At 63.3% G+C, this 27,592-nt stretch overlaps 4 protein-coding genes across 11 annotated transcripts in view; 1 reads left to right on the forward strand and 3 right to left on the reverse strand.

Moving 5' to 3' along the window:
* POLR2L (RNA polymerase II, I and III subunit L) overlaps positions 1 to 2,297 on the forward strand; it is a 2,953-nt gene extending 656 nt beyond the window's left edge. Inside the window, exon 2 of the mRNA XM_017507809.2 lies at positions 2,049 to 2,297. Coding sequence (XP_017363298.1) covers positions 2,049 to 2,157 — 109 coding nt within the window. The 3' untranslated portion in view covers positions 2,158 to 2,297. The remainder of the gene's footprint in view (positions 1 to 2,048) is intronic.
* Positions 2,298 to 4,176: 1,879 nt separating this feature from the next.
* CD151 (CD151 molecule (Raph blood group)) lies at positions 4,177 to 8,834 on the reverse strand. Of its 3 annotated transcripts, XM_017507805.2 has the most exons (9): positions 8,731 to 8,800; positions 7,044 to 7,104; positions 6,137 to 6,224; positions 5,855 to 6,046; positions 5,475 to 5,549; positions 4,977 to 5,081; positions 4,742 to 4,900; positions 4,381 to 4,467; positions 4,177 to 4,281 (listed from the first exon to the last, which is right to left on the reverse strand). In XM_017507805.2, the coding sequence occupies exons 3-9, from the start codon at positions 6,215 to 6,217 to the stop codon at positions 4,222 to 4,224; spliced, it is 759 nt and encodes a 252-aa protein (XP_017363294.1). In that variant the 5' UTR covers positions 6,218 to 6,224; positions 7,044 to 7,104; positions 8,731 to 8,800; the 3' UTR covers positions 4,177 to 4,221. The 3 variants fall into 3 exon arrangements, with proteins under 3 accessions (XP_017363294.1, XP_017363293.1, XP_017363292.1); XM_017507804.2 differs by lacking the exon at positions 7,044 to 7,104 and having other exon boundaries at positions 8,731 to 8,834; XM_017507803.2 differs by lacking the exon at positions 7,044 to 7,104 and having other exon boundaries at positions 6,137 to 6,284; positions 8,731 to 8,834.
* An 866-nt stretch (positions 8,835 to 9,700) lies between these two features.
* On the reverse strand, positions 9,701 to 16,056 carry CRACR2B (calcium release activated channel regulator 2B). Of its 6 annotated transcripts, none has more exons than XM_037731109.1 (11): positions 15,638 to 16,056; positions 14,306 to 14,543; positions 12,911 to 13,108; positions 12,719 to 12,830; positions 12,150 to 12,333; positions 11,545 to 11,691; positions 11,343 to 11,430; positions 10,972 to 11,064; positions 10,668 to 10,834; positions 10,408 to 10,479; positions 9,701 to 10,170 (listed from the first exon to the last, which is right to left on the reverse strand). In XM_037731109.1, exons 2-11 carry the CDS (start codon positions 14,537 to 14,539, stop codon positions 9,996 to 9,998), a joined length of 1,470 nt encoding a protein of 489 aa, XP_037587037.1. In that variant the 5' UTR covers positions 14,540 to 14,543; positions 15,638 to 16,056; the 3' UTR covers positions 9,701 to 9,995. The 6 variants fall into 6 exon arrangements, with proteins under 6 accessions (XP_037587037.1, XP_037587039.1, XP_017363303.1 ...); XM_037731111.1 differs by lacking the exon at positions 14,306 to 14,543 and adding an exon at positions 13,852 to 13,928 and having other exon boundaries at positions 15,638 to 16,055; XM_017507814.2 differs by lacking the exon at positions 14,306 to 14,543 and adding an exon at positions 13,852 to 13,945 and having other exon boundaries at positions 15,638 to 16,055.
* A 723-nt stretch (positions 16,057 to 16,779) lies between these two features.
* On the reverse strand, positions 16,780 to 22,634 carry PNPLA2 (patatin like phospholipase domain containing 2). The gene is made up of 10 exons (XM_017507810.2): positions 22,389 to 22,634; positions 20,477 to 20,709; positions 20,320 to 20,385; positions 19,713 to 19,922; positions 18,474 to 18,534; positions 18,187 to 18,354; positions 17,910 to 18,042; positions 17,606 to 17,728; positions 17,284 to 17,511; positions 16,780 to 17,191 (listed from the first exon to the last, which is right to left on the reverse strand). Exons 1-10 carry the CDS (start codon positions 22,573 to 22,575, stop codon positions 17,131 to 17,133), a joined length of 1,470 nt encoding a protein of 489 aa, XP_017363299.1. The 5' UTR covers positions 22,576 to 22,634; the 3' UTR covers positions 16,780 to 17,130.
* Positions 22,635 to 27,592: the final 4,958 nt, after the last annotated feature.

Raw genomic sequence — 27,592 nt, forward strand, 5'->3', positions numbered from 1 at the left:
GGGCGGGAGGCGCAGCGCTGTCGGGGGCCGGCGCTCCCGTGAGCAGCTTCGGGCCCGACTTCTCCGGCTCCGCTGCATGGCTGCTGTCGGGGAACGTTGTCCCTTGAAGTCTGGGGAGAGAAGGGAGCTGGGTTTCAAGCCAGTGGCGTCCTGGCGGGTCGCACGCGCCTTGCCCCCCGAAGTAAAGCCCTTGGCCTCCGCCCTGATCGGTCGCTGCCCCCAGGCCCACCCCATGTCCTGCAAACCCCGCTTCAGGACGGGCGGGCGCGGCGGCTCGCGCCTGTGATCCCAGCATTTTGGGAGGTCAGGGCGGGAGGATCGCTTGAGCCCAAGGAGTTGGACCGGCCTGGGGAGACCCTGTTCTCCAGAGTTTTTTTTTTTTAAGCTGGAGTGCAGTCGCTCGATCTCGGCTCGCTGCAACCTCCGCCTTCCGGGTTCCAGCAATTCTCCCGTCTCAGTCTCCCGAGTAGCTGGAACTACAGGCGACTGCCACCATACTTGGCTAATTTTTGTATTTTTAGTAGAGATGGGGTTTCGCCATGTTGGCCAGGCTGGTCTGAAACTCCTGACCTCAGGGGATCCGCCTGCTTCAGCTTCCCAAAGGGCTGGGATTACAAGCGTGAGCCACAGCGCCTGGCCCTCTTGGTTTTGTTTTTAATTCCTGGGGCGTGGTGGCACGCACCTGTGGTCCCAGCACTTTGGGAGGCTGAGGCCACAGAATACCTTGAGCCCGGGAGGCAGGCGGAGGTTACAGAGAGCCGAGATCACACCACTGCACTCCAGCCTAAACGAGAGAGTAAGACTCCATCACACACACAAGGCCGGGCGCGGTGGCTCACACCTGTGATCCCAGCACTTTGGGAGGCTGAGGCACGCAGATCACAAGGTCAGCAGTTTGAGACCAGTCTGGCCAACATAGTGAAACCTTGTGTCTACTAAAAATACAAAAAAAAATTAGGGGTGGTTTTGGGCACCTGTAAACTCAGCTACTTGGGAGGCTGAGGCAGGAGAATTGCTTGAACCCAGGAGGCGGAGGTTGCAGTGAGCCGAGATCGTGCCATTGCACTCCAGCCTGGGTAACAAGAGTGAAACTCCGTCTCAAAAAAAAAAAAAAAATGTAGAGCAGACTTGCTGCCCGCCCTCGCCATTGGACTTTGAGAAGCAGGCCTCCTTCTCCTGCGCTTGTCCCTTGGTATTGCTATCGCCACCGTGCCCGAGTCTTGGTGCCCCGTTGGAGTCTGACCTGTGGCCGCTGTGTCTTGGTCATATGTGAAGCCTGGCGTGTGTGTGCCAGCCTGCCACAGGTGCTCAGTGCAGCTTGCCTGTGAATGAGGAAAGCTGAGTGGGCTGTTAGGGTGAGTGGCTAGCGGCCTGTCCAGACCCTTCCCCAGTGATACAAAGGGCAGGGGCCTCCCACGTGGCCGCCTCTTTCCCAAGCTTCTGTCTGCACACACGGGAGCCATCAGTGTGGGAATATTCTGGAGGTTTTGAGAGTGACTGGAGCTAGGTCCCAGGGAAAGCTTCTGATTGACTTGGAGATGAGACAGGTGGCTGCCTGGAGAAGCAGTCTCCCCCTGACTGAAGGAAGCAGAGGTGAGGAAAGACCCCACAGCAGCAGAGTAGGGCTTGTTCTCACAAGGGGTGAACCAGCTAAGGGCGGGCCCCTGGAGAGCCACCCTGCTGTGGATGGTGCTGGATATGGGGAGCTGTACATCAGCACCTTGGTCTTCTAAGCTCCCCCAAATCACTTGTAGTATTTGTTTTGTTTACATTTCTTACATATGTTATACACACACATGTATAGCCAGAGTAGGTGGGAGAAGAGACTCCTCCCGCACCGCCCAGGCATCCGGGCATTTCCGGGTTGCTCCAGCCAGGACCGTACTGCACAATCTCAGCTTCTGATCCACCCGGATTAGATCTGGTCACCTTGCCAGTAGCAGAGGCTGAGGCCAGCAGGCAGTACCCAGAGGCAGGTTGGACGTGGGCTCCAGGCCTGTGCAGACCATGGAGCTCAGCTGACCTCTCCGCCCCTCCCGTTGACACAGGGATGCCCTGGACGCCCTGGGCCTGAAGCGCTACTGCTGCCGCCGGATGCTGCTGGCCCACGTGGACCTGATCGAGAAGCTGCTCAATTATGCGCCCCTGGAGAAGTGACCATGCCGACCATGGGCTGTGAGCGTCCTGCCCCGTGTTCATGAGACTGAGGCATCTGGGGAGGCCTGGCTGCAGCGTGTGGATCGTGTCCCATCCCCCACTCTGGAAGTAAACATCCAGTAAAGGTCTTTGAGAACCACCACGGTCCCAGACCTTACTAGGATGTCAAGGGCCAGGACTGGGCCCAGCTCGTACATTGCAGCAGCCCAGAGAAGCAGGCAGGACCCTTGCAAGCCGGGTCCTGAACCCTCCTAGCCCTGGGTCAGCCTATTCCACAAGCACTCCTGCAGGAGGCATGGCCAGGAGAGTCTTCCACTTTGGGGCTGTTTGAGGCCCCTGCATTCTGGGAGCTCTTGAGGCCGAGCACAAAGTCCTGTACCCTCTCTCTTGGAATCTGAAGAACGGGATTTAGGCTGGGCAAGGGGGCTCCCCCATAATCCTGTCACTTTGGGAGGTCAAGGCAGGAGGATCACTTGAGTCCAGGAATTGAAGACCAGCCTGGGCATCCTAGTGAGCCCCCGTCTCTGCAAAAAAAATTTAATAAATTTAATAAATTAGCTGGGTACAATGTTCACACCTGTAGTCCCAGCCACTCAGGGGGCTGAGGCGGGAGGATCACTTGAACTGTGATGGAACCACTGCACTCCAGCCTGGGCAACAGCATGAGACTCTCAAAACAGTTATATAAAAGAAAAAACCAGATTTTCTGGGGCCCAAACAGTCTCAGCTGTGGTCATGGCTGCCAGCACCTGCTGACCCGTGTCTGCTGCTACCTGACCCCGAGGGTCTAGCAGGGAGTGTAGGCCAGGTTCCTGTAGAGGGAGAAGGCATCACCAGCCTTAAGACGCCCCTAGCTGTGCCGGGAGGTGGCCCTAAGGAGGCCCTGATGTCCTGGCAGTGCTGCCAGCAAGCACCCCAGGTCAGATGGCCCTGCTGCCCAGATACCTGGCATGGTGTCCTCTGGTGGAGGAGTGGGGTCTGCCTGGGGGTCTACAGTTCTGAGCCTTAGAGATGGGGCGTGGGCAGTGGGGGGTACAATCAGTGACCAGGCCCTGGCACCCCTCCTACCCTCTGGCCCCCAGCAGGGCTTAGAAGCTCCTCCATGTGAGTCCCCTACTGCCCCCACCCCATCGGCCTGGCACCTCTTACCTGGCATGGCCCCCAGGCTGCACCTTCCCACATCAGCTCCCCACTGGCCAGAAGCATCTTTGGAAACCATTTTCCTCTCCCTCAGGGGCTCTGAATATCTCACCATTTAGGAGCGTGCATATTCAGTTCTTCCGCTGTGAGGCCTGTGCTTGCTGTCCCTACCATCAGACCTCCCTGCTCTGGAGCCCCATGAGGGGTTTGCCCTCCTGGCTCTGCTCTTTGTCTTGATGCTGACAGTGTGGGTCTGTCTGTCCTGTGGACGTGAGGGCTCTGAGGACAAACCACCATCTGTCCCAGCATAGCGAGCTCATCCGTCTGTTCCACAAGTGTTTATTGAGCACCTGTATGTGGCAGGGACAGTTGTGGGCATCTGGGATACAGCAGTGAACAAGCCCCGCCCCACAGGCACACCGACAGGCAGTGCAGTGACCACACAGCATCTTGGGTGGGGGTGTCAGTGGTGGGAAAGACCGCAGGGGGTCTGGCTGTCGGGAGGGGCAGAGCTCACTCGGCTTCCCCGGACTGGGAGGGGGCCACGTGGCTGCAAGGCAAAGCCCCAGTACCTGAAGGGCCTCTACCTGCCGGGAACACCCAGCCCTGCCCCACTCAGCAAGTCCCCTTCCAGCCTGCTTCTGACCACCAGGCAGGGAGTGTGTCCAGGGAGCCCCAGGAAACACCCCACCCCCCGTACCATCAGCCAGCGACCCCACCACTGGGCTCAGGCCTCTGGACTTTGGTGTGCAGCAAAAGGCACTTGAAGCTGCCTCTGGGGTTTCGGTCCCCAGAGGCCCTGGCGATGGCACAGGGTGGGAGGCATCGGGAGCCCAGCCCTGGCGCTCAGTAGTCTCAGCTCAGTAGTTGGGTGCGGCAGCAGCAGCAGCAAGGCACCTTGAGCGTGGCTGAGCCAGGGCAGGGTCAGTAGTGCTCCAGCTTGAGGCTCCTGTACAGGCAGCAGGTGAAGACCATCCCGAAGACCTGTGTGCAGAGCCGGGCAGGCGTAAGCAGACGCCACGGGGCCACCGGCCGCCTCCCCGAGTCCCCGACAAGGTCACCATCACCCCCACGGGCCCTCACCTGCACACAGGCAATGCCAACGCCCACAGCCCCAATGACCCTCAGGTGCTCCTGGATGAAGGTCTCCAGCTTGGTGATGCAGCCGCCCTGTGGGATCCCAGTGGGTGCTGAAGGTGGGCCCAGGGGGCACCTCCCACTGGCCCTCTCTGCCTCCAGGGTGTCCCAGGCCCACCCCTAGCACCCAGGCAGTCAGGTCCCTGCCAGTGCAGGCTCTCACTGGGCTGTCCCCCCACCTCCTTGTAGGTATTAGAGGGGTGGTCCCACTGCCCACAGCAGGCCGCTGCATGTCCCCCCACCCCCACCTTGTAGATACTGCAGACGAGGTGCCCTGCCCACAGCGGGTCGCTGGGGGCCCACCCACCTCCACCTTGTAGATGTTGGAGGCGTGGTCCCGCTGCCCACAGCCAGCCACCACCGTCTTGCAGCAGCTGTCAGGGACCACGCGGCCACCGGACTCCCCTGAGTGGATCCACTCGCTGTCCCGCCAGTCCTGTGAGTTGTTGCTGCCACAGCAGTGGAACTGCATCAAGAACAAGGCCGGGGTGAGTCCAGGGAGGCTCTGGACGGACGTGCCCCTCCCAGCACAGCCCACCCACCTCCTGCTGCAGCTGGTCCACAGCGTTGGTCACACCCTCGTGGCCCGGCTGGCGGTAGCGCTTGGTCATGGTGTCCTTCAGGTTCTCCTTGAGCTCTGTGTTCAGCTGGGGTTGGAGTGCAGGAAACTTCAGCCTCAATCTAAGACCCTCCAAGGTGTGGCTGGCAGAGCCCCAGGATGGCAGGGGAGAGGCCCAGGGCCCAGCTCAGACCAAAGGGAACGGCTGGGGCTGGACCTCAGGATGAGGGGAGGTTGGGTGGGGCGGGGTGGCAGTGGAGTGAGTGTGGCAGAGGCAGAGAGGGCTTCCGGATTCCCTGGACACCAGCCCGACCTCATGTTCCCCTGCAGAGACCTAGACTCCACCTCCAGGGCCCAGTGGCACGTGGGTCAGCTCTGGCACCGTGGGGGTGGGGGCTGGTGCTAGTCACGAGTGTGGATCTGCGTGTGTGTGTGCCCCACCTGTGCGTGTCTGTCTGAATGGCCTGCCCAGGCCCCTCACCTGCTGGTAGTAGGCGTAGGCGAGGACACCAGCGATGATCTCCAGCAGAAAGATGATGAGAAGCAGGATGAAGTACTGGGGGGCAAGGACACCCCTGTTCTGAGGCCTAGTGCCTGGGCACCTCGGAGCAGAGCCCCCATCCCGGCTTCCCAGGCTCCAGGTGGGGGCTGAGGGGCTGCCACGCTCCCTGAAACTTGCTTTCGGAGCTGGTGGCTTCCCTCAGCTGGTCCAGCAGGAATGTGGGGACCCACAGGACTGGGCAGGTGGGGAAGGACCGTGCCCCACCCCAACCCGGGCCAGGTGAGCACAGCAAGGCACAGGTTCAAAGCCCCCTTGGGCCCCATCCACACCCCCCGCCCCGTGGCCTCTGCCCTGCTGACCAGGCGCAGCAGGTTCCGCCGCTCCTTGAAGGTGGCGCAGCAGCCCAGGACCCCGGTCACCATGACGACAGCACCCGCCACCACCAGGATGTAGGCTGTGGCCAGGTAGGTGCCCGAGGCCAGCAGGCTGATGTAGTCACTCTTGAGGGCCAGCGTCCAGATTCCCACTGCCATGACAGCCAGGCCGGCCAGCTACAAGCAGTACACGCTGGTCACCGAGCCTGCCTGGGTCTGAGGGTGGCCCAGGAGGGTGGGGGTGGGGACCGGGCAACCCTTCCTCACCCAGAAGCAGCAGTTGTAGGTAAACAGCAGGTACTTGAGGCAAACAGTGCCACATGTTGCCTTCTCGTTGAACTCACCCATCCTGGGGCTGGGGAGGCATAGGAGGGGTCAGCAGGGCCACAACACCAGGCCCGTGACAGGAGGACCGCTAGAAGGAGGGGACACAGATGCCCAAGCCAGCCCAGGAGCTGGGGCGGAGCCAGCCACGGTCCCGGGAGGCCTGCGAAGGAGCCCCCATGGGAACAGGACGTGAGCCACTTAGCGACTCAGGAGCCTGACCCAGTACAGCCAGGATAGACCCCTGGTGCGCCCAGACAGGACAGGGGGCCACGGAGGGCCTCCAGCCATCACTGCTGACTCACCCCTGCTGGCAGCCGGGGGAGGAAGCCCTATCAGGTCCCTCCAGTGAGCTCACGCCGGCCTGCCCGCCCCCCACGGCATTCCCAGGGGCCCACGTCACAGGCTGGTAGGAGTCTACAGGCCTGCAGTGAGGGCGGAGGAGGCCACTCAGAGAAAGCGGAGGGGTGGGGGTTCCAACAGGCCCTAGCTCAGCCCCTTTCTAAGGCTCTCTGGCCCCATTTCCGGTCTGCTAAAGCTCTTCCTTCCTCCCGGCCAGAGAGGAAGAATGGATCTCGGAGGCAGGTGGAGCCTGGCAGACCGGGAGGGTTTTTCCTGGACAGGGGCCACACCAACCCGAGGGGCAGCACAGAAACAGGCTGTGCCCCTCCCCAGAGGCCCCGTGCCCGGCCCAGCCCGAAGCAGTGGGCAAGCTGTGAGCACGGGGAAGGCAGGGAGGGTGTGGGGCGCAGACAGCAGCTGAGCGCCCCGGGCGGCGTTTCCAGACAGCACAGCCAAGCCTGGACTTTGACTGCCCCGCCTGCTCGGCCCCACCCTGCTCAGCACTCACCAGCCAGCTGGGAACGACTCCTCCGTAGGACAGGTGGACAGAAGCTCCCCAGGACTCTAGGCTAGAGGGACAAGGGCATGTCAGGTCACAGGGTGCAGGTCTGGTCCAAGGTCCAGAGTGCGCAGGGTTCATTCTGGAGGCAGAGGAGGACTGGCCAAGCCTGGTATTTTGGTCTGGGCTAGGGTGGGGCAAGGCAGAGGACACTTCTTTGTTTTTCTTTTTTGCTTTTTTTTTTGGTGGGGGGAAGAGGGGAGTGCACCCTCTTCCAAGCTGGAGTGCAATGGCGCGATCTCAGCTCACTGCAACCTCCTCCTGGGTTCAAGCGATTCTCCTGCCTCAGCCTCTCGAGTAGCTGGGATTACAGGCATGCACCAAGCCACGTGGCTAATTTTTGTATTTTTAGTAGAGACAGGGTTTCATCATGTTGGCCAATCTGGTCTTGATCTCCTGACCTTGTGATCCACCCGCGTCAGCCTCCCAAAGTGCTAAGATTACAGGCGTGAACCACCACCTCGCCCAGTGATTTTATTTTTTGGGAGGGAGTTTCGCTCCTGTCACCCAGGCGGGAGTGCAATGGCAGGATCTCAGCTCACTGCAACCTTCACCTCCTTGGTTCAAGCAATTCTCCTGCCTCAGCCTACTGAGTCGCTGGGATTACAGGTGCCTGCCACCACTCCCAGCTACTTCGTATTTTTAGTAGAGACAGGGTTTGGCCACGTTGGCCAGGCTGGTCTCGAACTCCTGACCTCAGGTCACCCACCCGCCTTGGCCTCCCAAGGCAGAGGTCATTTCTGGCCAGTCTGATCCTGGGAGGGAGCTCATGCCTTCCCCAGATGCCCCACCCTGAGCCTTATCTCCAGACCCATCACTAGCCTTTCCCCCACCAAACAGCAGCAGCCACAGCCTGGGAAAGAGGCGCCATGGAGCTGGGGGGACCAGACCTGACCACTGAGCTGAGAGTCACCCTCCGTGACGGAGCTGGGGCCTAATACACGAGGAGTGGCAGGAGCAGACCGTGCCGCCGAGCTGGGGGACCTGCCCCTGGCCTGGCTGTGAGGTCCCAAGCTTTCTGGGGAGCCTGGTTCTGGGCACAGATGCAGCCTCCACCGCCAGGACGCAGCGACCCGCTGAGGAGTGGCCCCTCTTCCCAGGAATGCCTGGTCCCTGCGAACCGCCTGGGAAAAGGCCGGCCAGAAAGAGCTCTCCGGCCCTCCCCCAGCCCCCGGGGACTGCACCAGGCCCCCGGGAGGCCCGCGCCCCATCAGGGAGAGCCCCCACAGGCGGGACCCGGGACTCCGCGCCTGCCAGGCGTCCCCGGGCACTGCAATGAGGTCACCGCCGCCGCCAACCCCGCCCGGCGCGGCCAATGGCGCGCCCACTTGCATGCGGGCGGAGGGAAGGGGGCCGTGTCCAGAGACAATGAGCGGGGTGTCCAGGCTGGGCGTCCCGGGGACGAAGGGGGACGTCAGGCCCGTCCGAGGCCCCGGGAGGCGCCTCTCCCACCCGCCCAGCGCCGCCTCCCGCGGAAGGGCCTGCGAGGAAGCTGGGCCAGGCGGTGGGCGCGGCCTCCCGGGCTCCCCGGGCGCCTGCGGCGGGGCCTCGGGTACTGGGGCGCGCAGGACCTTCGGCCCCCTCGGCCCAGCTCGCCCCGCTCGCCCCGCTCGGCCGGCGCCGCGCACTCACTCACCTACCACGCGTCGGAGTTCGGGCCCGGGCGGCGGCGGCGGCGGCGGCGGAGGGGGCGGCTCCCAGCGCGGAGAATGCGCGGCCCGGGGCCTGCGAGGGAGACGCCCCGCCCCGGCCCCGCCCCGGCCCCGCCCCAGGCCGCAGGCCCCGCCCGCGGCGGCGGAAGCCTGGCAAGTCCGAACCCGCGTGGCGAGCGGGAGCCGGTGGGTGCAGGCGCTGGGGGTCGACCCCGCACTGCGGGGGTCGGGCGAGCTGCAGCCCTGAGGGCGCCAACAGGCCATCAAGGGTCCCCCTATCCAGGGACGGAGGAGCCGAGCGGGAGGCGGGCCCGGAGGTGAGGCGGCGACCCTTGTAGCCAGAGGCCCCGGGCCCTCCTCCATGCCCAACTCCGTCTCTGTCTCCGCACCCTGGAACCGCCCGGAGGCTTCAGGGGTCGGCAGAACGGTTGCGGGCCTGGGGCAGGGGAGGGCCTAGCGCTGTGGGCAGACGCAGGAGAGAGGCTAGGCCGCGGTCAGTGTGGACACCCTGGAGACCAGGGCAGGCCGGAGGTCCCAGCCAGAAATACTGGAAGGAGCCACTGGGAGTGGTGCGAGGAGGTGAGGGAGGAAGGGCAGGACCGGCCTAAGGCGGCACCAGGAAGCCAAGAGTGGGAGTGAGGAAGGAGGGGGCTCCCCACCCCACCCCGAGCTCATTCATCACTGACACAGATAAGACTGGCAAGGGAAGCGGTGGCCGGGCTCCTGGGCAAGACAGCCGGGCGCCCTGACCCACACACTGTGGAGGGCCCTGTGGGCGCCAGCCTTGATGAGTATGAGTTGGGGGGCATGACCAGGGACACAAGAGGACACACAGGACCTCAGCCCCAGTGCCGCAGGCCCACGTGTTCACCCACACGGCACGCGTGCACAGTGGCCACTCATGCAGTGTGCACACACAGGCTGCGGTTCCCAGACGCATGAAGGCCAGGAGTATGCAGGGCAGGCAGTGGGTTTATTTGACCAGGGGGGTTTTCTGCTGAACTGAGATGGGCTTGATTGAATGGGGACAGAATGAAGACTGCCAGAGGGCACACGGGACCCTGACCACTCCAGGCCCCTGACCACCCCCAGGCCCCTGACCACTCCAGGCTAGTTCTTCATGTCTTCGGTCAGGCAGGCCTGGGGCCCCCTGGGGAGGGCCCGCATCCTGAGTAGGCACCCCTCACCCATGACAAGTCTCCTGCCAGAGCAGCTTCCAGCTGACGCTCCGTGAGTCACTCGGGGCCCGTCACCGGGCACTGGGAAGGTGGCCAGAGCCGCGTCTGGGGGGCCGAGACCAGCAGCAGCAACAGCAGCAGGTGGGCCCAGGCAGGCGGGCCGTGGTCAGAGCCTTCCTGCGGCTGCTGCCCACCCGCCTGGCCTCGAAGGCGTCCCTGTCGTCCCGCAGCCGTGTGTTCAGCTCCCTAGGGAAGGAGGAGTCCGACATTGAGCCGGTCTGAGGGAGCGCAAGGTGGGGGAGGTGGGCTCTGAGTCCCCTCGACAGAAGAGAGGTGTCTGGCTGGGACTGCAGCATGAGGGGTGAAAGGCAGACATAAGGAAGGACTTCCAGCAGAGCAGAGCGGTAGCCAAGAATGTTGGGGAGCTTGGAGCCCCCGGACTCCGCTGAGCCCCTTCCCTCGCCGGCCTGAGCCTGGCCGCACCTGAGCAGCTCCAGTTGCCGTAGCAGGCTGACTTTCTCTTTCTGCATGTTCCTGGAGACGGCGACCACGTTTCTGTGGGTGGGAGGTGGTGACCCGGCTGCAGGAAGGCTACTAGGGAGCCCCAGGACCCCCAAGAAGACCCTCCCACAGAGTAGGGCTGGGACTTTGAGGTGGGGATGAAAGTGGCGCAGACCTGAGCGCCCGTCGGCCCCTCCCCCGGGACACGCCCCAGGGCCCGCCCCAGCCCGGTTCCCCGGCACCGTTGGGTTTGCTCCTGACGGCCTCGCGCTTCGCCCTCCAGCCTGCGGATCTGTTCCTGCGCTCCTTCCAGCTGCGCTCGCAGCGCCTCGTGCGCCCGCCACAGCTGGGAGTTCTGGGCCTGCGCCTCCAGGTGCTCCGCAGCCCGGGCCCGCAGCTGCTGCTCTAACTGGAGGCATGGAGACCGGCGAGGAACGCTCCCTCTTCCCCGGGGTGCTGCGCGTGCCCAGGCTCCCGGCAACCCGCGGGCCGGGGGCGCTGAGGCTCAGGGGAGCGCGCACGGCTGGCTGTGGGGACGGGGCTCACCTCCCGCTGCCGCAGGTCCGCGCGTTCGAGGTCCTGCTCGCGACCCTGCAGCTCCAGCTCCAGGCGGCTTCTCCGCTCCCCGCGGGCGGAGTTCTGGGACGCACGGAGGACCACTGAGCCTTCGCCGGCCGCCCGGGCGTGCAGAGGAGGCACACGGAGGGCCGGGGACTGGGAGTGGGCCAGGACGGAGCGGGGTCGGGTGGAGAAGACGGGACGGGCGCGAGGGGTGAGGGCCTGCGGGGTCTCCCTGGACTGGGGGCAGCGGGGCCCCGCAGAGGTGGAGCCGTCAGGGTGGGGTTAATTCGGGGAAGGCGGATTAACCGCGAGGCAAGCGCGGCGGGACTGGCGGGAGGGCGGGGCCCGAGGCCCACCTGACTTGGCGGGCGCCGGCTTTGCTCGCGAAGCTGCTCCATCTCCTCGTACAGAGCGCGCACCTCCCGCTCGTGCTCGCTCTCGCGCCTTCGGGGGACGGGGAGACCTGGATGAGAACTTGCGGGCGCTGCAGCCCCCCAGCACCCCCTCTGCTGCTGCCTGAGGCCTTCCGCGGGCCCCCAGACCCCACCTGGCGCTCACCTCCGCAGCGCCTGCTCCAAGCCGTCGCGCTCCCGGGCCGCCTCCTCCAGGCAGGCCGACGCGCGTATCAGAACGTCCTCGAAAGAGCTCAGCAGCTCGGGGCGCTCGCGCTGCAGCCGGGCCCAGAGCGTCCTCACAGCCCGCTGCCTGGAGGGCGGGCGGGAACTGAGGCTGCAGCTGGCAGAGGCGGGGAGCAGGCTCCCCTCCGCCCGCGGCAAACCCGTGGGAGACTCCTTGGTCCTGGATCGGACAGGAGCGCTTGCCGCGGGCAGGGCATCCCTCCCTGGAGCGCCTTCCCGCTGCCCAGCGTGGGTGGCGTGTGTGTACCCGGGCAGTGTGTACCCAGCGTGGGTGAGGTGTGTGTACCGGGCAATGCCGGTTTGTGGCCCCGCTCCCGGCGCCGCCCCTCCTCCCTGCAGCCCTGGCTGCTGCCTCCTGAAATGCAAATTCTGCGGGAAATCACGACGGGTCCCTCCCAGGGAGTCGCAGCTGACGCTGGGCCGGCCCTGAGCCTGTGCGGGACCCGCACTCGGGTGACAGGAGCAGACAGCATGCAGGCAGAGAAACAGCAGGAGGGGCGGGTGGCAGGGCCAGCGCCGACTCACTCGCCCAGGACTGGGGCCACCCCCAGCTGCTCCAGCGCAGTGTGGAATCGCTCCTCCTCTTCCTCCTCCTCCTCGTCCAGAGAGCCCCCCGTGCCCTGCACGTCCAACCAGCCCGACTCAAAGATCTCTTCCGGAGCCCTGCCGGGGGTTTCTCCCTGGGCCGACTGCACCCCCACAAACATCCCTGCAGGCATGGAGCGAGCATTAACGGGGCTGTGGGTCACCGCCCGGGCTCCGTCCCGTTCACCCTCCCAGCAAGTATCCTGGCCTCTCTCAGGGTCCAGTTTCCTGTTTTTCTTCCTTGTTCTGGTCCTATTGGCCTGGGAACAAGAGGTGACAGGCCGGCTCCCAGTCCCAGGGGGCATAGCTCAGGAGAGGAGTGGGGGCAGGAAGATCAGCTTCCACACACTCCACAGAGCTGGGGACCCCAGGGGCGAGTGCGTGCAGACACCAGCACTGGCCCTGGAGGGAGGAGGAGCACAGGCAGCCCTCAGGGGCCACAGGTGCCCAGCCTCCCGATGGGCGCTCCAGCCTCTGGGCAGTGGGGGATGGGCGGGCATCAGGCTCACCCAGGCCCAGGCAGAACTCCCGGGGGGTGAGGAAGCCAGTGTGAGCCTGGTCCAGACTTTCAAACACAGCCTCCAGCTGCTCAGGCGTGAGGGGGAGGTCGCTCTGGAGACCCTGGTCAGGGAAGGACAGCAGGGATGAGCCGCTGAGGTCCGCCCCGGGGCCAAGGTAGTCTGTTGGGGCTGGGGACTCACCTGCAAGTCGTGCCTGGTGATGAAGCCCTTGGCCTCCTTGTCACATAGCAGAAACAGCTCCCGGGCCTGCTCCAGCATGGCAGCCCGGGGCTCTGCAGGGCCTCCCTCCAGTTCCGCCTCCTCCTCCTGGGCCTCATCAGCCCCAGGCTTTCCCAGGCTGGCCATGGGAACAGAGGGCCTCAGCCTGGCCTTCAGGTGCTGTGAAGCCAAGGGAGGGTCAGAAGAAATTCAGGAGGGGAGCTGCTGGAGTCAACTGCAGGCCCTCCCTGCAGCAGGTGGGAAGGTGGGCAGAAGGCAGGGTGGGGCCGGGGGGCTGGGGCTGTCACTGGGGTGGGTGAGAGGCTCAGGGCCTGTGGGTGCTGTCCCGTGGGTCTGGCATCTCAGGAAGCTGGAACCCAGGGAGAGGTGAGAGCCCCAGGAGGAGCTGCCCAGTTCAGGATGGGAAGCTGGAGGTGGGGGCAGTCTCGGGCCGGTGGAGAAGACCTGGTGATGAGGAAGGTGGCTCCTGAAAGCTGAGAGGGGCGGGCTTGGGGTCAGTGAGGGAGGAGCCCGCCACCTTCTGCAGGTGCAGATCTGACCCCGAGTGAGGGCTCAGCTGGCCCCGACCAAGTCCTCAGCCCCTAGCCTGGGCCTGGGTGGCCCAGCCTCATGACAGCTGGCAGCCGGGCCAAACTCCTCCCTCCTGCCCACCAGCCCCTCCCTCCCCACAACTAAGCCTGCAGGGTGCAGGGGCCAGGTCCCAACCGGCAGAGCCCCTCGCCTCTGACGCTCTGCTCAGGAATAATTTCAGATTCGAAACCTAACACCGCTGCCTCCCAATCACTAAGGCCCTTCCCTGTCCCAGAACTCCTTGGGACGCCCCGCCCCCTAACCAGAGCCACCTGTCCTTCCCACAGCGTCCTCATCCTGGATTCCCAAAGCTGCTCCCCAGTGACACCCGCCTTTCCCCACCTGAAAGCTGGGATCCTGGCCCCTGGCGCCACGCCCAGGGTCCTCTGGTATTCCTTAGCCGGGCCACCTCTGCAGAGGGCAAGTCTGAGCAGGTGAGGGAAGGGGACCCGAGAGACCAGGGCCATTGCCTCCAGGCCACGTTGTCACCTCACCCTCCAGCTTTCAGGCTAGGCCGAAGGTCCACCCCTGCCGGAAGCCACGGCGGCTGGGCCCCAGGGAGCTGGGAGGATGGGCTGGCCGGGTGCGGCGGCGGCCAGCCGCCTGCCCTCCTGCAACTCTGGAGGCCAAGCCTGCCCTGGCCCCTGCTGCCTCACGTCCCGAGGGGTACCCGGAGTCCCTGACCGACGCGCTCAGGTTTGGCGCGGGCCACGGCGGCTGGGAGAGGGTGTCGGGTGGGCAGCGGTGGAGGGACCTCGGTGGCGGGACCAGCGGGCACCTGCCTACCTGTGAGCTACACTGCCGCACCTGCCTCTCGCCAGGGCCGCTCCTCCCGGAAACGCTGGGCACGCCCCGCCCCAGCTGGGACCCGGACGGGACACCAGGGGCACGGGCCTGGAGCGACCCCTGCCGCCTCACAGCCGCCGAGACCCCCGCTTGGGCGGGCCCGGGGAGAGGCTGCTCCGTGCTGCTGCCGCCTGTCCCCGCCTCTCTGAGCTGCCCTGGTGGCCCGATCTCCATCGGCCTGAGCGAGCAGAGGAGCAGCGATGTGCCCCAGAGACCCAGGGGCCCCCCGGAGCAGGGACAAGGCTGCAGGGGCGGCGTAGACACCAGCGCCTGGGAGGGGCCACTCCCGTCCGGAGAGCCCGATTTAAGGCGCCAAATGTGTGTGCAGGAAAAAGCCGGGCAGGAAACAGACCAAATGCTTGCATCGTTTATCTCTAGGGGTGGGGAGGCGTTACTCTCTTCCCTATACTGTCCCAGTTTTTAAACAATAAGCATGTCGGCCCAGCGCGGTGGCTCACGCCTGGAATTCCAGCACTTTGGGAGGCCAAGGTGGGCCGATCACCTGAGGTCAGGAGTTTGAGACCATCCTGGCCAACACGGCAAAACCCGGTCTCTACTAAAAATACAAAATAGCCGGGCGCCATGGCTCACACCTGTAATCCCAGCATTCTGGTAGGCCAACGTGGGCGGATCACGAGGTCAGGAGATCGAGACCATCCTGGCTAACACAGTGAAACTCCATCTCTACCAAAAAAAAAAAAATTAGCCAGGCATGGTGGCATGCGCCTGTAGTCCCAGCTACTCGGGAGGCTGAGGCAGGAGAATCACTTGAATTCAGGAGGTGGAGGTTGCAATGAGCCAAGATCGAGCCATTGCACTCCAGCCTGAGTGACAAAGTGAGACTCCATCTCAAAAAATATATATACAAAATTAGCTGGGCGTAGTGGTGCACACTCATCATCCCAGCCACTCGGGAGGCTGAGGCAGGAGAATGGCTTGAACCCAGGAGGCGGAGGTTGCCGTGAGCTGAGATCGCACCACTGCACTCCAGCCTGGACAACAGAGCAACACTCCTGCTCAAAACCAACAAAAACAATCAACATGTAACGCAAGAAAATGTTGAACTTAGCAGTATTCGGCGAACCAGCTGGGGCACATGGAGGTCCCACCTCAGCAGCCCGTCCCAGCACTCCTGACTAGGGCTCCCCTCTGGGGAGGGGTGGAAAGGGGAGCTGCATGAGGCGCAAGTGGAACCCTCCTGCCGAGAAGAAAATTCCACTTGCGACGGAGGAGCCCGCCCCAGCCCCAGCCCCAGCCCGGCCCCTCACCCACCTGCAGGGCTGGCCTCATGGTCCCGCCCAGCAATCCTGGGGGCTGCGAGGCCTCTGCTTCTCAAGGGAAGGGGCCCGGGACCCAGCTGAACCACAACCGGCTGGGCTTATGGGACAGGACCTTGAGACCAAAGGGGTTGGCCCCTGGCACAGGCGCACCAGGGACCTGCCTGGCCGGCTCACCCGGTCCCAGATCCCAGAACCAACCGTTATTGTTGGCAGGGGGCTGCCACCACAGCCACCCACGCCTTCTGGGAGGAGCAGGTGGGGGCTGGCTCTGGACAGCCAGCCAGGCCCAGGGCTCTGCTCCAGCAGCCTCAGGCCGTGGGTCCTTTTTTGTTACCAAGGAGGGCTGGCCTTCTCCCCTCAGACGGCCTCCCTGCCATGCAGCGTAAGCTCTCAGGAAACCACTTCTCCAGCACAGCGCTGACCCCCCTCAGCTAGGACTTCACCTGCCTCCATATCCCAGCCCCCTCCACCCCTGTGTACTGGCAGGAGGCTAGGTATGGGGGGGCAGGGGAACAAGAGCATGTGTGCATGAAGCCAGAAAGGCTTGTGGAGCGGGGGACAGCTTTGGGCCAAATGCCCAGGTTGGAGCAGCCACTCCAGCAAGCTGGGGAGGGGCAAGCGGTGCGCTGAGGGTGAGGACCACACACCAACCCACCCACCCGGCCAGCTGTGTGTGTGCCCTGACTCGGGTCCTCTGCGATCAGCTTCAGGAACCTCGGCCTCTACAGCTGTCCTGCCCCAAAAGCCACACACCCTGATGTGTCATTGTGTGGTGGGAGGGGCAGGTGACACCTTTTGCAAACATTTTCCTGTTTTATTTACCAAGGATCTTGGTCCCAAATAGTTCCATCGGCTCTCAGAAGGCTGTGGCCAAGGGTCAGCCAGGAGGCCTCCGAGCAAAGTGGGGGTCGTGAGGATGGGTCCTAGCCAAGAGGTAGGCAGGAATGCACCAGGCTCACATGTGCCTGTAGGGGGTGCCCAGGCCAGCCTGGCACGTTCCACATGCCAGGCCCAGGACTGCGACGCTGGAAGCCCTGGCCTGCAGTTGTGGAGATGCTGGTCAGCTGAGGAGCGCCCGCGCCTCGCCACGACGCTCTCCAGCAAGCCGGCAGTCACATACAAGCGAAGTGGGCAGAGGCTGGGCTGCAGCATTTATTACATGTGCTTTGGCGAAAATAAATAATTCTTCACACAGACTTTTCAGCAGGACACGAAAAACGTGGAGGGAAGAGCAGCTGCAGAGTTCTCGGAGTAAGGGTGGGAGGGGCGCGGGCAGCACGGGGAAGGAGGACTAAGGCACAGGTGCGCGGGCCTCAGCGGCCCCGGGGTGGGGGGGAGTGCAAACCTCCCCACTCAGTGCAGCTGTGAGTGGCTGGCGGGGATCCCCCGCAAGGCCCCCTCCTGGCAGCTGTGCGGCCCCCTGCTCCTCACTCCGCAGTGGTCATGGACAGGGGTTGGGGTATCGGGTAGGCCCAGGGCACCGACTCACGGGCCGGGCTGCAGGAGCGGGGCGCTCAGCGAGGGGGCGGGGTCTGCGGGGGCGGGGCGCTCAGCGAGGGGCGGGGTCCGCGGGGGCGGGGCGCTCAGCGAGGGGGCGGGGTCCGCGGGGGCGGGGCGCTCAGCGAGGGGGCGGGGTCCGCGGGGGTGGCGGGCGCGCGCATGCGCAGAGCGTCCGGCGGGAAGGCCACGTTGGTGCAGAAGAGGCCGAGCAGCAGCTGGCGCTGGCACTCCTCCCACTTGGCCAGCGCGTCCCCCAGCGACAGGTTGTTGCGCATCCACCCGGGCAGTGCGTCGCTGTAGGCGGAGCAGGACAGCGGCACGGAGGGCAGCGACTGGGCGCGGCGCAGCTCCACCTGCTCCGACAGCCTGCGGGGCGGGGCCGGGGCAGGGAAGGCTTCAGTGCCGGGCACGGGCGCCGCGGGCTGTGGACGGGCAGGCGGGCGCGCGGTCGGCGGCTCACCTGGAGGGCAGGTGGCGGCCCAGCTTCCTCTTGGCGCGCATCACCAGGTACTGGCAGATGCTGCCCGTCTGCTCCTTCATCCACCGGATGTCCTCGGGAACGTCGGGCAGCCACTCCAGCAGGCTGGGGAGGGGGCGAGCGCGCGCTCAGGGGCTCGGCCAGGCCCACACGCCCACCCACCGGGCCCTGTCTGTGCCCCGATTCGGCACCGCCCACCCCACCCGACCTTCCTGGTGACCATCACTTGCGGATGATGCCCAAGTCCGTCCCCGGGGCCCCTCTCCCGACCCTCCTGCCCCCACACCGGATGGTGAAGGACACGGCGCTCTCCAGCGGCAGCGTGTAGGGCACCATCATGGCCGTGGCCAGGCGCACGGGCAGCATGTTGGAGAGGGTGGTCAGCAGGTCCCTGGGCTCCACACAGGCCTCCAGCAGGGCTGCGGGCGGGCGGGCAGGAGGTTGGCGGCCAGCGGAGGCAGGGGAACCCAGGACCCGCTCGGCTTCCCTCCCCTCCTCGCCGTCCCTTCCTCTCTTCCCTGCCCGCTCCCCTCCTCCCGTCCCTTCCCGTCCCCGAGGTGCACCCTCATTAAGCCGGGCGGGCAGGTGCTCCAGGATGTGACCATCCCCCGGCGGCTGCGAGTGATCCTCCGCTCGGGCGCTCTCCACGGCCTCGTCCTCCTCCTCGTCCTCTGGGCCGTCAGGGCAGGTGGGGGGCAACGCCAGCAAGGGGTTGGGCCGGTTCAGGAGGCCTGGGGTGGGGACGAGAAGGGATTCCCAGTTAATCAGCGCGGCCGCGGCCGGGTCGGCTGGTCGGCCGGCAGAAGGCAGCATGGCCGAGCCAGCCCGCCCACCCCGCCGTCCCGCGCACCGTTCCGCCGCAGGAAGCGCAGGCCGTCCCGGTAGCCCTGCTTGCACATCTCCCGCAGCACCTGCAGTGAGAAGGATGAAATGGAAGTGGGCGGCCCGCGCATCCCCGGTCGGCTTCTGGAGTCCCTGACAGCCACCTCCCTCCGCAGCCCCCAGCCCCAAAACCTATCCTAGATCTAGAACAAGATCGAAGCTGGACAGGGAGGCTGCACAGGAGGCCGGGTGCTGCGGCCCATGCCTGTAATCCCAGCACGCTGGAAGGCTGAGGCAGGCAGATCACTTGAGGTCAAGGATAGGAGACCAGCTTGACCAACACGGCAAAACCCTGTCTCTACTAAAATTACAACAATTAGCCGGGCGTGATGGCGCAGGCCTGTAATCCCAGCTACTCGGGATGCTGAGTCAGGAGAATTACTTGAACCCAGGAGGCAGAGATTGCAATAAGCCCAGATCACCCCACTTCACTCCATCCTGGGTGACAGAGTAAGATCCTGTTTTTGTTTTTTTTGAGACAGCGTCTCGCTCTGTTGCCCAGGCTGGAGTGCAGTGGGGTGATCTCAGTTCACCACAACCTTCACCTCCCAGGTTCAAGTGATTCTCCTGCCTCAGCCTCCCGAGTAAACTGGGATTACAGGCAAGTGCCTGGTAATTTTTTTTGCATTTTTAGTAGAGACAGGGTTTCGCTATGTTGGCCAGGCTGGTCTCAAGCTCCTGACCTCGTGATCCACCGGCCTCAGCCTCCCAAAGTGCCAGGATTACTGGTGTCAGCCACCGTGCCCAGCGAGACCCTGTGTCAAAAAAAAAAAAAAAAAAAAAAAGAAGCTGCCTGTAGTGGTTCACGTCTAAGCTCAGCACTTTGGGAGGCTAAGGCAGGCAGATCACCTGAGGTCAAGAGTTTAAGATCAGCCTGGCCAACATAGTGAAATCCTGTCTCTACTAAAAATACAAAAATTAGCCAGATGTGGTGGTGGGCGCCTGTAATCCCAGCTACTTGGGGGGCTGAGGCACGAGAATTGCCTGAACAGAGAGTGCAGTGAGAGAGGAGCTGGACATGGAACCTGCTAGACAGAGAGGTTAGACAGCGAGGCTGGGTGGGCCATCTGCCCCTGGAGAAGTTGTGCATTTCCCCCAGCCCTCAGAAGAGGCCGCACAGACTCCCACCCTACCTCGGGCACTCAGGAGAAGTCAAGGTGCCCAGTGAGGAGAGGCTGGGCAGACCAGTCCCTGGAGCAGGGCTCACCATGGGCTCAGGCGGGAAGAGGGCCTTGGAGAGGCGGTAGAGGTTACGCAGGTTGAACTGGATGCTGGTGTTGGTGACCCGAAGCTCGTGGATGTTGGTAGAGCTGTCCTGTGGGCAGATGTCACTCTCGCCCGAGAAGGGGGACACTGTGATGGTGTTCTTAAGCTCGTAGAGCGGCAGGTTGTCTGAAATGCCACCATCCACATAGCGCTTCCGCAGGACACACAGACAGGGCTGTACATGAGGGCCTGCCGGCTGTGCCAGCCACCCCACCCAGCCACCAAGGGCCCCATTCAGTGGCTATTTCATTTGAGCATTTTATCCACTGGGCACTGGCTGTGGGCCAGCTGGGGCACTGAGCAGATCACAGATGGCCAGGGGCGGGGGACAGGGGCGGAGAGCCACAGGAAGCGTGTGTTGCCATAGCTGCCCTGTTTCTTGAGTAACACAGGGATGTGGCTGTCAGGGACGCCAGGGACTGACAGGGTTAGTGGGGTAATGTGGTGGCAGAGCAATGGCCTGAGGGGACAGTGCTCAGCGGCCTCCTCCTCTGTCCCTCATCCCACATCCCACCCCATGGAAGGTGCTCAGGGTTTGGGATACTCACCACCCCCTGGAGGGAGGGAGGGATGAGGCCGCAGTACACAGGGATGAACGTGCTGCAGACATTGGCCTTCGGGGCAGGGACAGAGCACGGGAGAGTGAGCAGGGGCCTTGGGGTTCGTGCTGCCCCCCCCCAACATGGCTCCCCCAGGCCCCCCCACCTGGATGAGCTCGTCCTTGGAGTTGAAATGGGATATGATGACGTTCTCGCCATCCGACACGCGGGTCAGGGAGATGCCCAGGCGCCCACTGGCACGCTCGTGGCTGTCAGCAGGCAGGGTCTTTAGCAGGCAGCCACGGATGGTCTTCACCAGGTTGAAGGAGGGGTGCAGGGGGCCCAGGAACCGCTTCCGGGCCTCTTTAGACACCTCGATGATGTTGGCACCAGCCTCACCTGGGGCAGCATGACCGAGGTTAGGGCCCAGCACTCCTGGGCTTAGGAACCCACCTTCCTTCGTGGCCCCGTGCCCAGGGCTCCATGGCATACAGACCCTGGAGGAGTCCCAGTGCCCGTGGGGCCTGGCTCACAGCTGGGACTTTGGCTGCCTCCCATGGGACTGCAGACAGCAGAGGCTGGTCAGCTGAGACCAGGACCTGCCCTCTGCCTGGTATTTCCCAACTGCCTGTCCCCATGAGTCACTGGGCCTGGTGTGGCATCCAGCCCAGGACAGGGGACCAGGCAGACGCTCAACTCTGACCAGTCTCAGTCTTCACCCACTTGGCCAGATCCAGTGGGGGGATGGGGCAGACCCACAAAGCCAAGCCGGGCACTCAAGTCACAGCTCACAGGCCGCGGGGGTGTTGGGCTGGAAGCAGTCGGGGCCCAGTCCTTAGGAAGGCATACCTGTGTCCCACTGCAGCCAAGAGCAAGCACCCCAGCCAGATACTCCTCTTGGGGCTCAGGGGTGCTGGCCAGCATAGGACTAGTCCCTAGGAGTGGTCAGGAACCTTGGGGGAGGAGCTGAGGTCTGAGCCCTCCTCCAGGGCATGGCCCTGGTCAGGAGTGGGGCAGCGTGGGGCTAGGGGCTTCTCAGCCAGCACCTGCCAAACTAGGGGCTTCAGCTGTGCACGACCACCTGAGAGTCGGAGTCTTGTTGGGAGCAGGGTGGGAGGCACTGTGGGAGAAGCATCCCAGGCTGGGGTAGCAGGGACCCTGATGTGTCTTGAAGCCAGGGGGCCGAATGAGAGGTGCTTGTCTGAGGCCTCTGTGAGATGGAGGGGGCTGACAGGGGGCTCTTCCAATAACGGCTCTAGTTATTGGGACCTGGGGGGGTTAACTTCTGTGGTCCAGCCCCATCCCTCCCAGGACAAAGATGAGAAGAAGAGGTCAAGGGCGAAGGCTGGACAGGCTCCTGCTGAGCAGGGCGCCCCTGGCATCTTGGGTGTCCTTGCAGGCTGGGAGCTGGGCAGCAGTTCCAGGACTCCTGAGGTCATGTGCTGTAAACACAGCTTCCTCATGGCAGCCTGTTGTTACCAGTCGAGGCCAGCCCAGCACACAGAGATCTGCGCCCTCCTGACCACAGGCTCCAGAGCTCAGAGGCACCCTCACCCATGACGTGTGGCAAAGTGGTGGGCCGCGCCCGGGAGCCAGGCCACAGGGCACCGCGTGTGAGGAGGGCAGGGGAGCCCCTCGCTCCAGCCCAGACCTCAGCGGGGCTCCTCCTCCCGGGCCTTGGGAAGGACCAGGCCACGGTTCCCGGACGCCTCACAGAGGCCACTCCCGTGCCAGGCCCCCGATAACAGCCTGGAACTGCGGAGGCCCCGGACACAGTGACCGACCGCTGGCGCCGGGTGTAACATCCAGGGCCCCGGGGTGGCTTAGGTCCCTCTTTGGGTTCACGGTCCGGTCCACGAGCTACTTCTCTGTCCAATGAGGCCGCTTCTGCGGCACCCGCCCGCCCCGCAACCTCTGCGCCCGAGAGGCGGCCCCGGCACCCTCGGGGCAAAACAAGCCAGGCCCCGCCCCCGGGCCGGCGACCCGAGTGGGCTCCTCGCGGGTTGGGGCGCGAACAGGAGCCCTCCCCACGGCGCCCACCGAGAACGCCCCCGGCCCCGCGGGCCCCCCCCGCTCACCCAGACAGGCCCCGGTGACCAGCGCCGTGGCCGTGAGCGCCCCGGCCGAGGCGCCGTAGATGTGCGCGGCGTTGGCCACCAGGAAGGGCGCGTGCTCGCGGAGGCAGGAGGCCACGCCGACGTGGTAGACGCCGAGGAAGCCGCAGCCCGCGAACGAGATGTTCCACGTCGCCTCCCGGGGAAACATCGCGGCGGCGGCGGCCTCCCGGCTCCGGGCCCCGGGCTTCTGCGCGCCGCTCTAGCTCCGGGCCCCGCGGGCGGAGACGAAGAACCTGCGGGGGCGGCGCTTTTAAGTGCGGGGCTCACGGAGGGGGCGGGGCCGGCGCGCGGGGACCAATCGCGGCGCGCGGGGAACGGCCGTGCCCTGGGGCTCCGCCCCCGCCCAGGACCCCGCCCCCCGCGCTGGGCCCCGCCCTCCGCCGTCCGCCCCGGGTGGGCACGCAGGGGGCTCGTAGGGGTGCGGGGTGGGCCGAGCGCAGGCCCCCGAGCCTGGAGGCCGGAAGCCTCGCCCAGATCTGGGTACCCGCGAGAGGGGGCTCCGATTTCAGGACAGCCGCCGCCCCTCCCCACCGGGTCCTCCTGTCTGTCACACCCACCGGGGACACGGAGGAGCTGGCCCCCGGAGGAGCACCCCCAGACCTGAAAGCCGCCCAGGCCTCGGGACCCCCGGGGGCCACTGGCTCACCCACAGACTGACCCATAAACATCTAAGGCCGGATGTGAGTCCTGCAAACCCTTCGTGGGGGACCCCAGCTCCGCAGACCCACGTGCCCCGGCGTGGGGTCTCACCCCTGTCCCGCGCCCGCGGCCCCTCCGGACCTTGGCCTCTTACCTGGGTCTGTACCTGGGTCCGGCCCTGCCTGTTCAGGCTTTGGGGCTGCCTGCGTGTGACTGGGGCCCGCCCCGTCCCCGATAATTGCCCCGTCCCCGATAATTGCCCCAGAGGTAGATCCCTTCTGGGTGATGTCACCCTCCCGCCCCTTTTCCGCATTTTTCTCCTGGTCTGTGGAGCAAGCCGCCCTTGGCTTGGATCCAGGATCCCGCCCTGCACCTCACACCACCCCAAACGAGAGGCTGGCTTAGGTTGGGGTGGGAGGTAATGAGATTCTGTCTCCCCAGGAACACTCGCTCTCTGTTGTCAGGGCTGCAGAGGGTCTGGGATAGGGCATGGGGCTGCCCTCAACCCTGGCTCAGTTAGAGGAGCCGGAGCAGGGCCTTCCCAGGATGGGGCCATCTGTGGAGATGCTGTCCAGTCCTCAACCCCTCCCAGCCATCCCCGAGAGCAGTGGGAAGTCAACCCCTCCCAGCCCTACTGGGGGCAGGTAGGCACCTGTTACAGAAACTCAAAATGAGAGGAGGCTGGGGGCGGTGGCTCCCACCTGTAATCCCAGCACTTGGGGAGGCCAAGGGGGCCAGATCACGGAAAGCTGGAAGTTCGAGACCACCCTGGCCAACATGGTGAAACTCCATCTCTACTAAAAATACAAAAATTAGGGCCAGGCACAGTGGCTCACACCTGTAATCCCAGCACTTTGGTAGGTCAAGGCAGGCAGATCACCTGAGGTCAGGAGTTCAAGACCAGCCTCGCCACGTGATGAAACCCCATCTCTACTAAAACTACAAAAATTTGCCGGGTGTGGTGGTCCATGCCTGTAATCCCTGTGATCCAGGGAGGCTGAGGCAGGAGAATTGTTTGAACCGGGGAGGTTGCGGTGAGCTGAGATCGTGCCATTGCACTCCAGCCTGGGCAACAAGAGCAAAACTCTGTCTCAAAAAAAGAAAAACGAGAGGAAGTAGCCAGGTGTGGGGCACCTCAGGGGTCTTGGGGGGTTCCCCTGGGGACATGAGGCCCAGTGGCTCTGACAGCTAAATTAGCGGACAGGGCTGTAGGCCCCCAGTCGGCCTAGCGGGACAGGGGAAGGCTGTGGGGGAATGAGGGGAGAGAGAGCAGCTGGGCCCCAGGGGTGGGAGAGGGCCAAGCAGGGAGGATGTGACCATATTTGACTTGAAAGGACTCCTCCTAGGCCAGGCTCAGTGGCTCACACCTACAATCCCAGCACTTTGGGAGGCTGAGGCTCACGGGTGGGGGATTGTTTGAGTTCAGGAGTTTGAGACCAGCCTAGGCAACATAGCTTGATTCCCTCCATACAACAAATTAAAACATAAGCCAGGGGTGGTGCGCACCTGTAGTCTCAGCGCCTCAGGAGGCTGAGGTTGGAGGGTCGATGGCTGGGCTGCGTGGGAGTGAGTCCCGATCACGCCACTGCACTCCAGCCTGGGTGACAGTGAGACCGTCTCAAAAATAAAACGAGACTCTCCCTTTCTCTGCACGTGGGGCCTCTTCCAAATCTTTGGTGGGAGGTACACTGCGGCCAATACACAGTGGGCTGCGGTGTGGGGGGCGGGGCTTGCCTGGGATGTCAGGAGCCCCCTGTGACTGGATGGGGGCGACCCTGCTGGAGGTCGCAGGGCGTAGGGTGCGCGATGAAGCCGGGATGGAAGTCCAGGGCTCCTCAGGGCAACCGCCGACGGGGAAGCCAGGGACTAAGGGTCCTGCTGCAGGAGAGGCCGGGAGAGGTCAGGGTCCCGGCCTTAGCCCCATCTGAGGTGCTGTTGCCTTGATGGTGTGTGGCTGCCCCAGCACAGGGAGACCTCTGCTCCCATTTCCACAGCTGGCTCAGGCTGTTTTGGGTACATATTCCTCCCTCCAGGCCCCTGGGAGGCTCAGGAACCAGAAACCAAGCGGTCTTTCCCGGAATCCTGGCTGGGGCGGAGCACCCCACCAGCAGCACAAGCTCCAAGGGGCGGCTGGATGAGAAACCCCAGGCGGTGTCACGCCCCACTCCCATGACCTCCAGGCGACACAGGCCCTCTCCCTTCAGGGTCCAAGGCTGGAACTGTGAGGATGCACCCTGAACCCTAGTTTCACTCCTGCGGGGGGCCCTGCCCTGAGCCTGGGCCACCAGTGCCCCAGCCTCACCCCTACCCCTTCTGTTGAGCACTGCTCCCGTGCACTCCCTGGCTGCACCCTGCTGGGGTCATTTCTCTTTGCTTCCTCCTCCATCTGCTGCCCCAGCCCTACCACGCACGTTCCAGCCTCCTCCACTCCTCACCTGGCTCTACTCATAAGTCTGCTTTTATAGGGAACCAAAAAAAAGGTGTTTTTTTTTGAGACAGTGTCTCACTCCCTCACCCAGGCTGGAGTGCAGCGGCAGAATTCAGTTCACTTGAACTCCTTCGCCTCCCGGGTTCAAGTGAGTCTCCCGCCTCAGCCTCCTTGGTAGCTGGGATTACAGGTGCCCAGCCCTGCCACCAAGCCCGGCTAGTTTTTGTATTTTTAGTAGAGACAGGGTTTCACCATGTTGGTCAGGCTGGTTTTGAACTCCTGGCTTTGTGATCCACCTGCCCCAGCTTCCCAAAGTGCTGGGATTACAGACGTGAGCCACCGTGCCTGGCTGAAAAGTTCATTTAAAAAATATTATTAGGCCGGGCGCGGTGGCTCAAGCCTGTAATCCCAGCACTTTGGGAGGCCGAGGCGGGTGGATCACGAGGTCAAGAGATCGAGACCATCCTGGTCAACATGGTGAAACCCCATCTCTACTAAAAATACAAAAATCAGCTGGGCATGGTGGTGCGTGCCTGTAATCCCAGCTACTCAGGAGGCTGAGGCAAGAGAATTGCCTGAGCCCAGGAGGCGGAGGTTGCGGTGAGCCGAGATCGCGCCATTGCACTCCAGCCTGGGTAACAAGAGCGAAACTCTGTCTCAAAAAAAAAGAAAAAAAAAATTATTAAGGCAGGGCGTGGTGTCTCATACCTGTAATCCGAGGACTTTGGGAGGCCCAGGTGGGTGGGTTGCCTGAGCCATGAGTTTGAGACCAGCTTGACCAACATGGTGAAACCCCATCTCTACAAAAAGATACAAAAATTAGTTGGCTGTGGTGGAGCGCACCTGTAGTCCCAGCTACTCTGGAGGCTGAGGTCGGAGGATCACTTGAGCCTGGGAGGTCAAGGCTGCAGTGAGCCAAGATGGCACCACTGCACTCCAACCTAGGCAACAAAGGGAGACTCTGACTCAAAAAATAAGATAAAATAAAAAACAAAATATACAGGCCGGGCGCGGTGGCTCAAGCCTGTAATCCCAGCACTTTGGGAGGCCGAGGCGGGTGGATCACCTGAGGTCAGGAGTTCCAGACCAGCCTGGCCATCATGGTGAAACCCCATCTTTTTTTTTTTAAAAAAAAGAAGAAACCTTATCTCTACTAAATACAAAACATTAGCCGGGCATGGTGGCGGGTGCCTGTAATCTCAGCTACTTAGGAGGCTGAGGCAGGAGAATCACTTGAACCCGGGAGGTGGAGGTTGCAGTGAGCCGAGGTGACACCATTGCACTCCATCCTGGGCAACAAGAGTGAAATGCCATCTCAAAAAAAACCAAATATATGTATATATATGTGTGTGTGTGTATATATGTATACACATACACACGTATATGTATACACATACACACATAGGGCAGTCACAGTGGCTCACGCCTGTAACCCCACTACTTTTGGAGGCTGAGGCAGGCGGATCATTTGAGGCCAGGAGTTTTGAGACCAAGCTGGGCACCATGGTGAAACCTCATCTCTACTAAAAATACCAAAATTAGCTGAGTCCACTGGTGGTGCCTGCGTGTACTTCTAGCTACTTGAGAAACTGAGGCATGAGATTTGCTTGAACCTGGGGGGCAGAGGTTGCAGTGAGCAGAGATCGAGCCACTGCACTCTAGCCAGGCCAGGCACGGTGGCTCACACCTGTAATCTGAGCACTCTGGGAGGCCGAGGTGGGTGGATCACCTGAGATCAGGGGTTTGAGACCAGCCTGGCCAACATCGTGAAACCCCCGTCTCTACTAAAAATACAAAAAAAATTTGCCAGGTGTGGTGGTCCACGTCTGTAATCCCAGGTACAAAAATTAGCCAGCCATGGTGCGTGTGCCTGTTAATTCCTGCTACTTGGGAGGTGGAGGTTGGAGCAAGACTCCATCTCAAAAAAAAAAGAAAAAAAAAGGTATCTCTGGAGAATATGTCATGATCTATGGGGAAAAAAAATTTTTTTTGAGACCATTTCACTCTTGTTACCCAGGCTGGAGTGCAATGGTGCAGTCTTAGCTCACTGAAACCTCCACCTCCGGGGTTCACGTGATTCTCCTGCCTCAGCTCCCGA

Source organism: Cebus imitator, unplaced genomic scaffold (genome assembly GCF_001604975.1).
Source record: "Cebus imitator isolate Cc_AM_T3 unplaced genomic scaffold, Cebus_imitator-1.0 Scaffold384, whole genome shotgun sequence".
Classification (NCBI taxonomy): Eukaryota; Metazoa; Chordata; class Mammalia; order Primates; family Cebidae; genus Cebus; species Cebus imitator.

What these genes read in the sequence shown, in the direction of transcription:
- CD151 (XM_017507804.2), bottom strand. Translation starts at nt 6,217, where the DNA reads ATGGGTGAGTTCAACGAGAAGGCAACATGTGGCACTGTTTGCCTCAAG. An exon ending in CCTACAACTGCTGCTTCTGG is followed by an intron (nt 6,047 to 6,136) that starts GTGAGGAAGGGT and finishes TACTGCTTGTAG; the next exon opens with CTGGCCGGCCTGGCTGTCAT. An exon ending in CCTACGCCTACTACCAGCAG is followed by an intron (nt 5,082 to 5,474) that starts GTGAGGGGCCTG and finishes CTCCAACCCCAG; the next exon opens with CTGAACACAGAGCTCAAGGA.
- CRACR2B (XM_037731109.1), bottom strand. Translation starts at nt 14,539, where the DNA reads ATGGAGATCGGGCCACCAGGGCAGCTCAGAGAGGCGGGGACAGGCGGC. An exon ending in TTGGAGCAGGCGCTGCGGAG is followed by an intron (nt 11,431 to 11,544) that starts GTGAGCGCCAGG and finishes CGTCCCCCGAAG; the next exon opens with GCGCGAGAGCGAGCACGAGC. An exon ending in CGGCAACTGGAGCTGCTCAG is followed by an intron (nt 10,171 to 10,407) that starts GTGCGGCCAGGC and finishes CTCCTTCCCTAG; the next exon opens with GGAGCTGAACACACGGCTGC.
- PNPLA2 (XM_017507810.2), bottom strand. Translation starts at nt 22,575, where the DNA reads ATGTTTCCCCGGGAGGCGACGTGGAACATCTCGTTCGCGGGCTGCGGC. An exon ending in TCTTCCCGCCTGAGCCCATG is followed by an intron (nt 18,535 to 19,712) that starts GTGAGCCCTGCT and finishes TTCTCACTGCAG; the next exon opens with GTGCTGCGGGAGATGTGCAA. An exon ending in CGCGCGCCCGCCACCCCCGC is followed by an intron (nt 17,192 to 17,283) that starts GGACCCCGCCCC and finishes CCTCGCTGAGCG; the next exon opens with CCCCGCCCCCGCAGACCCCG.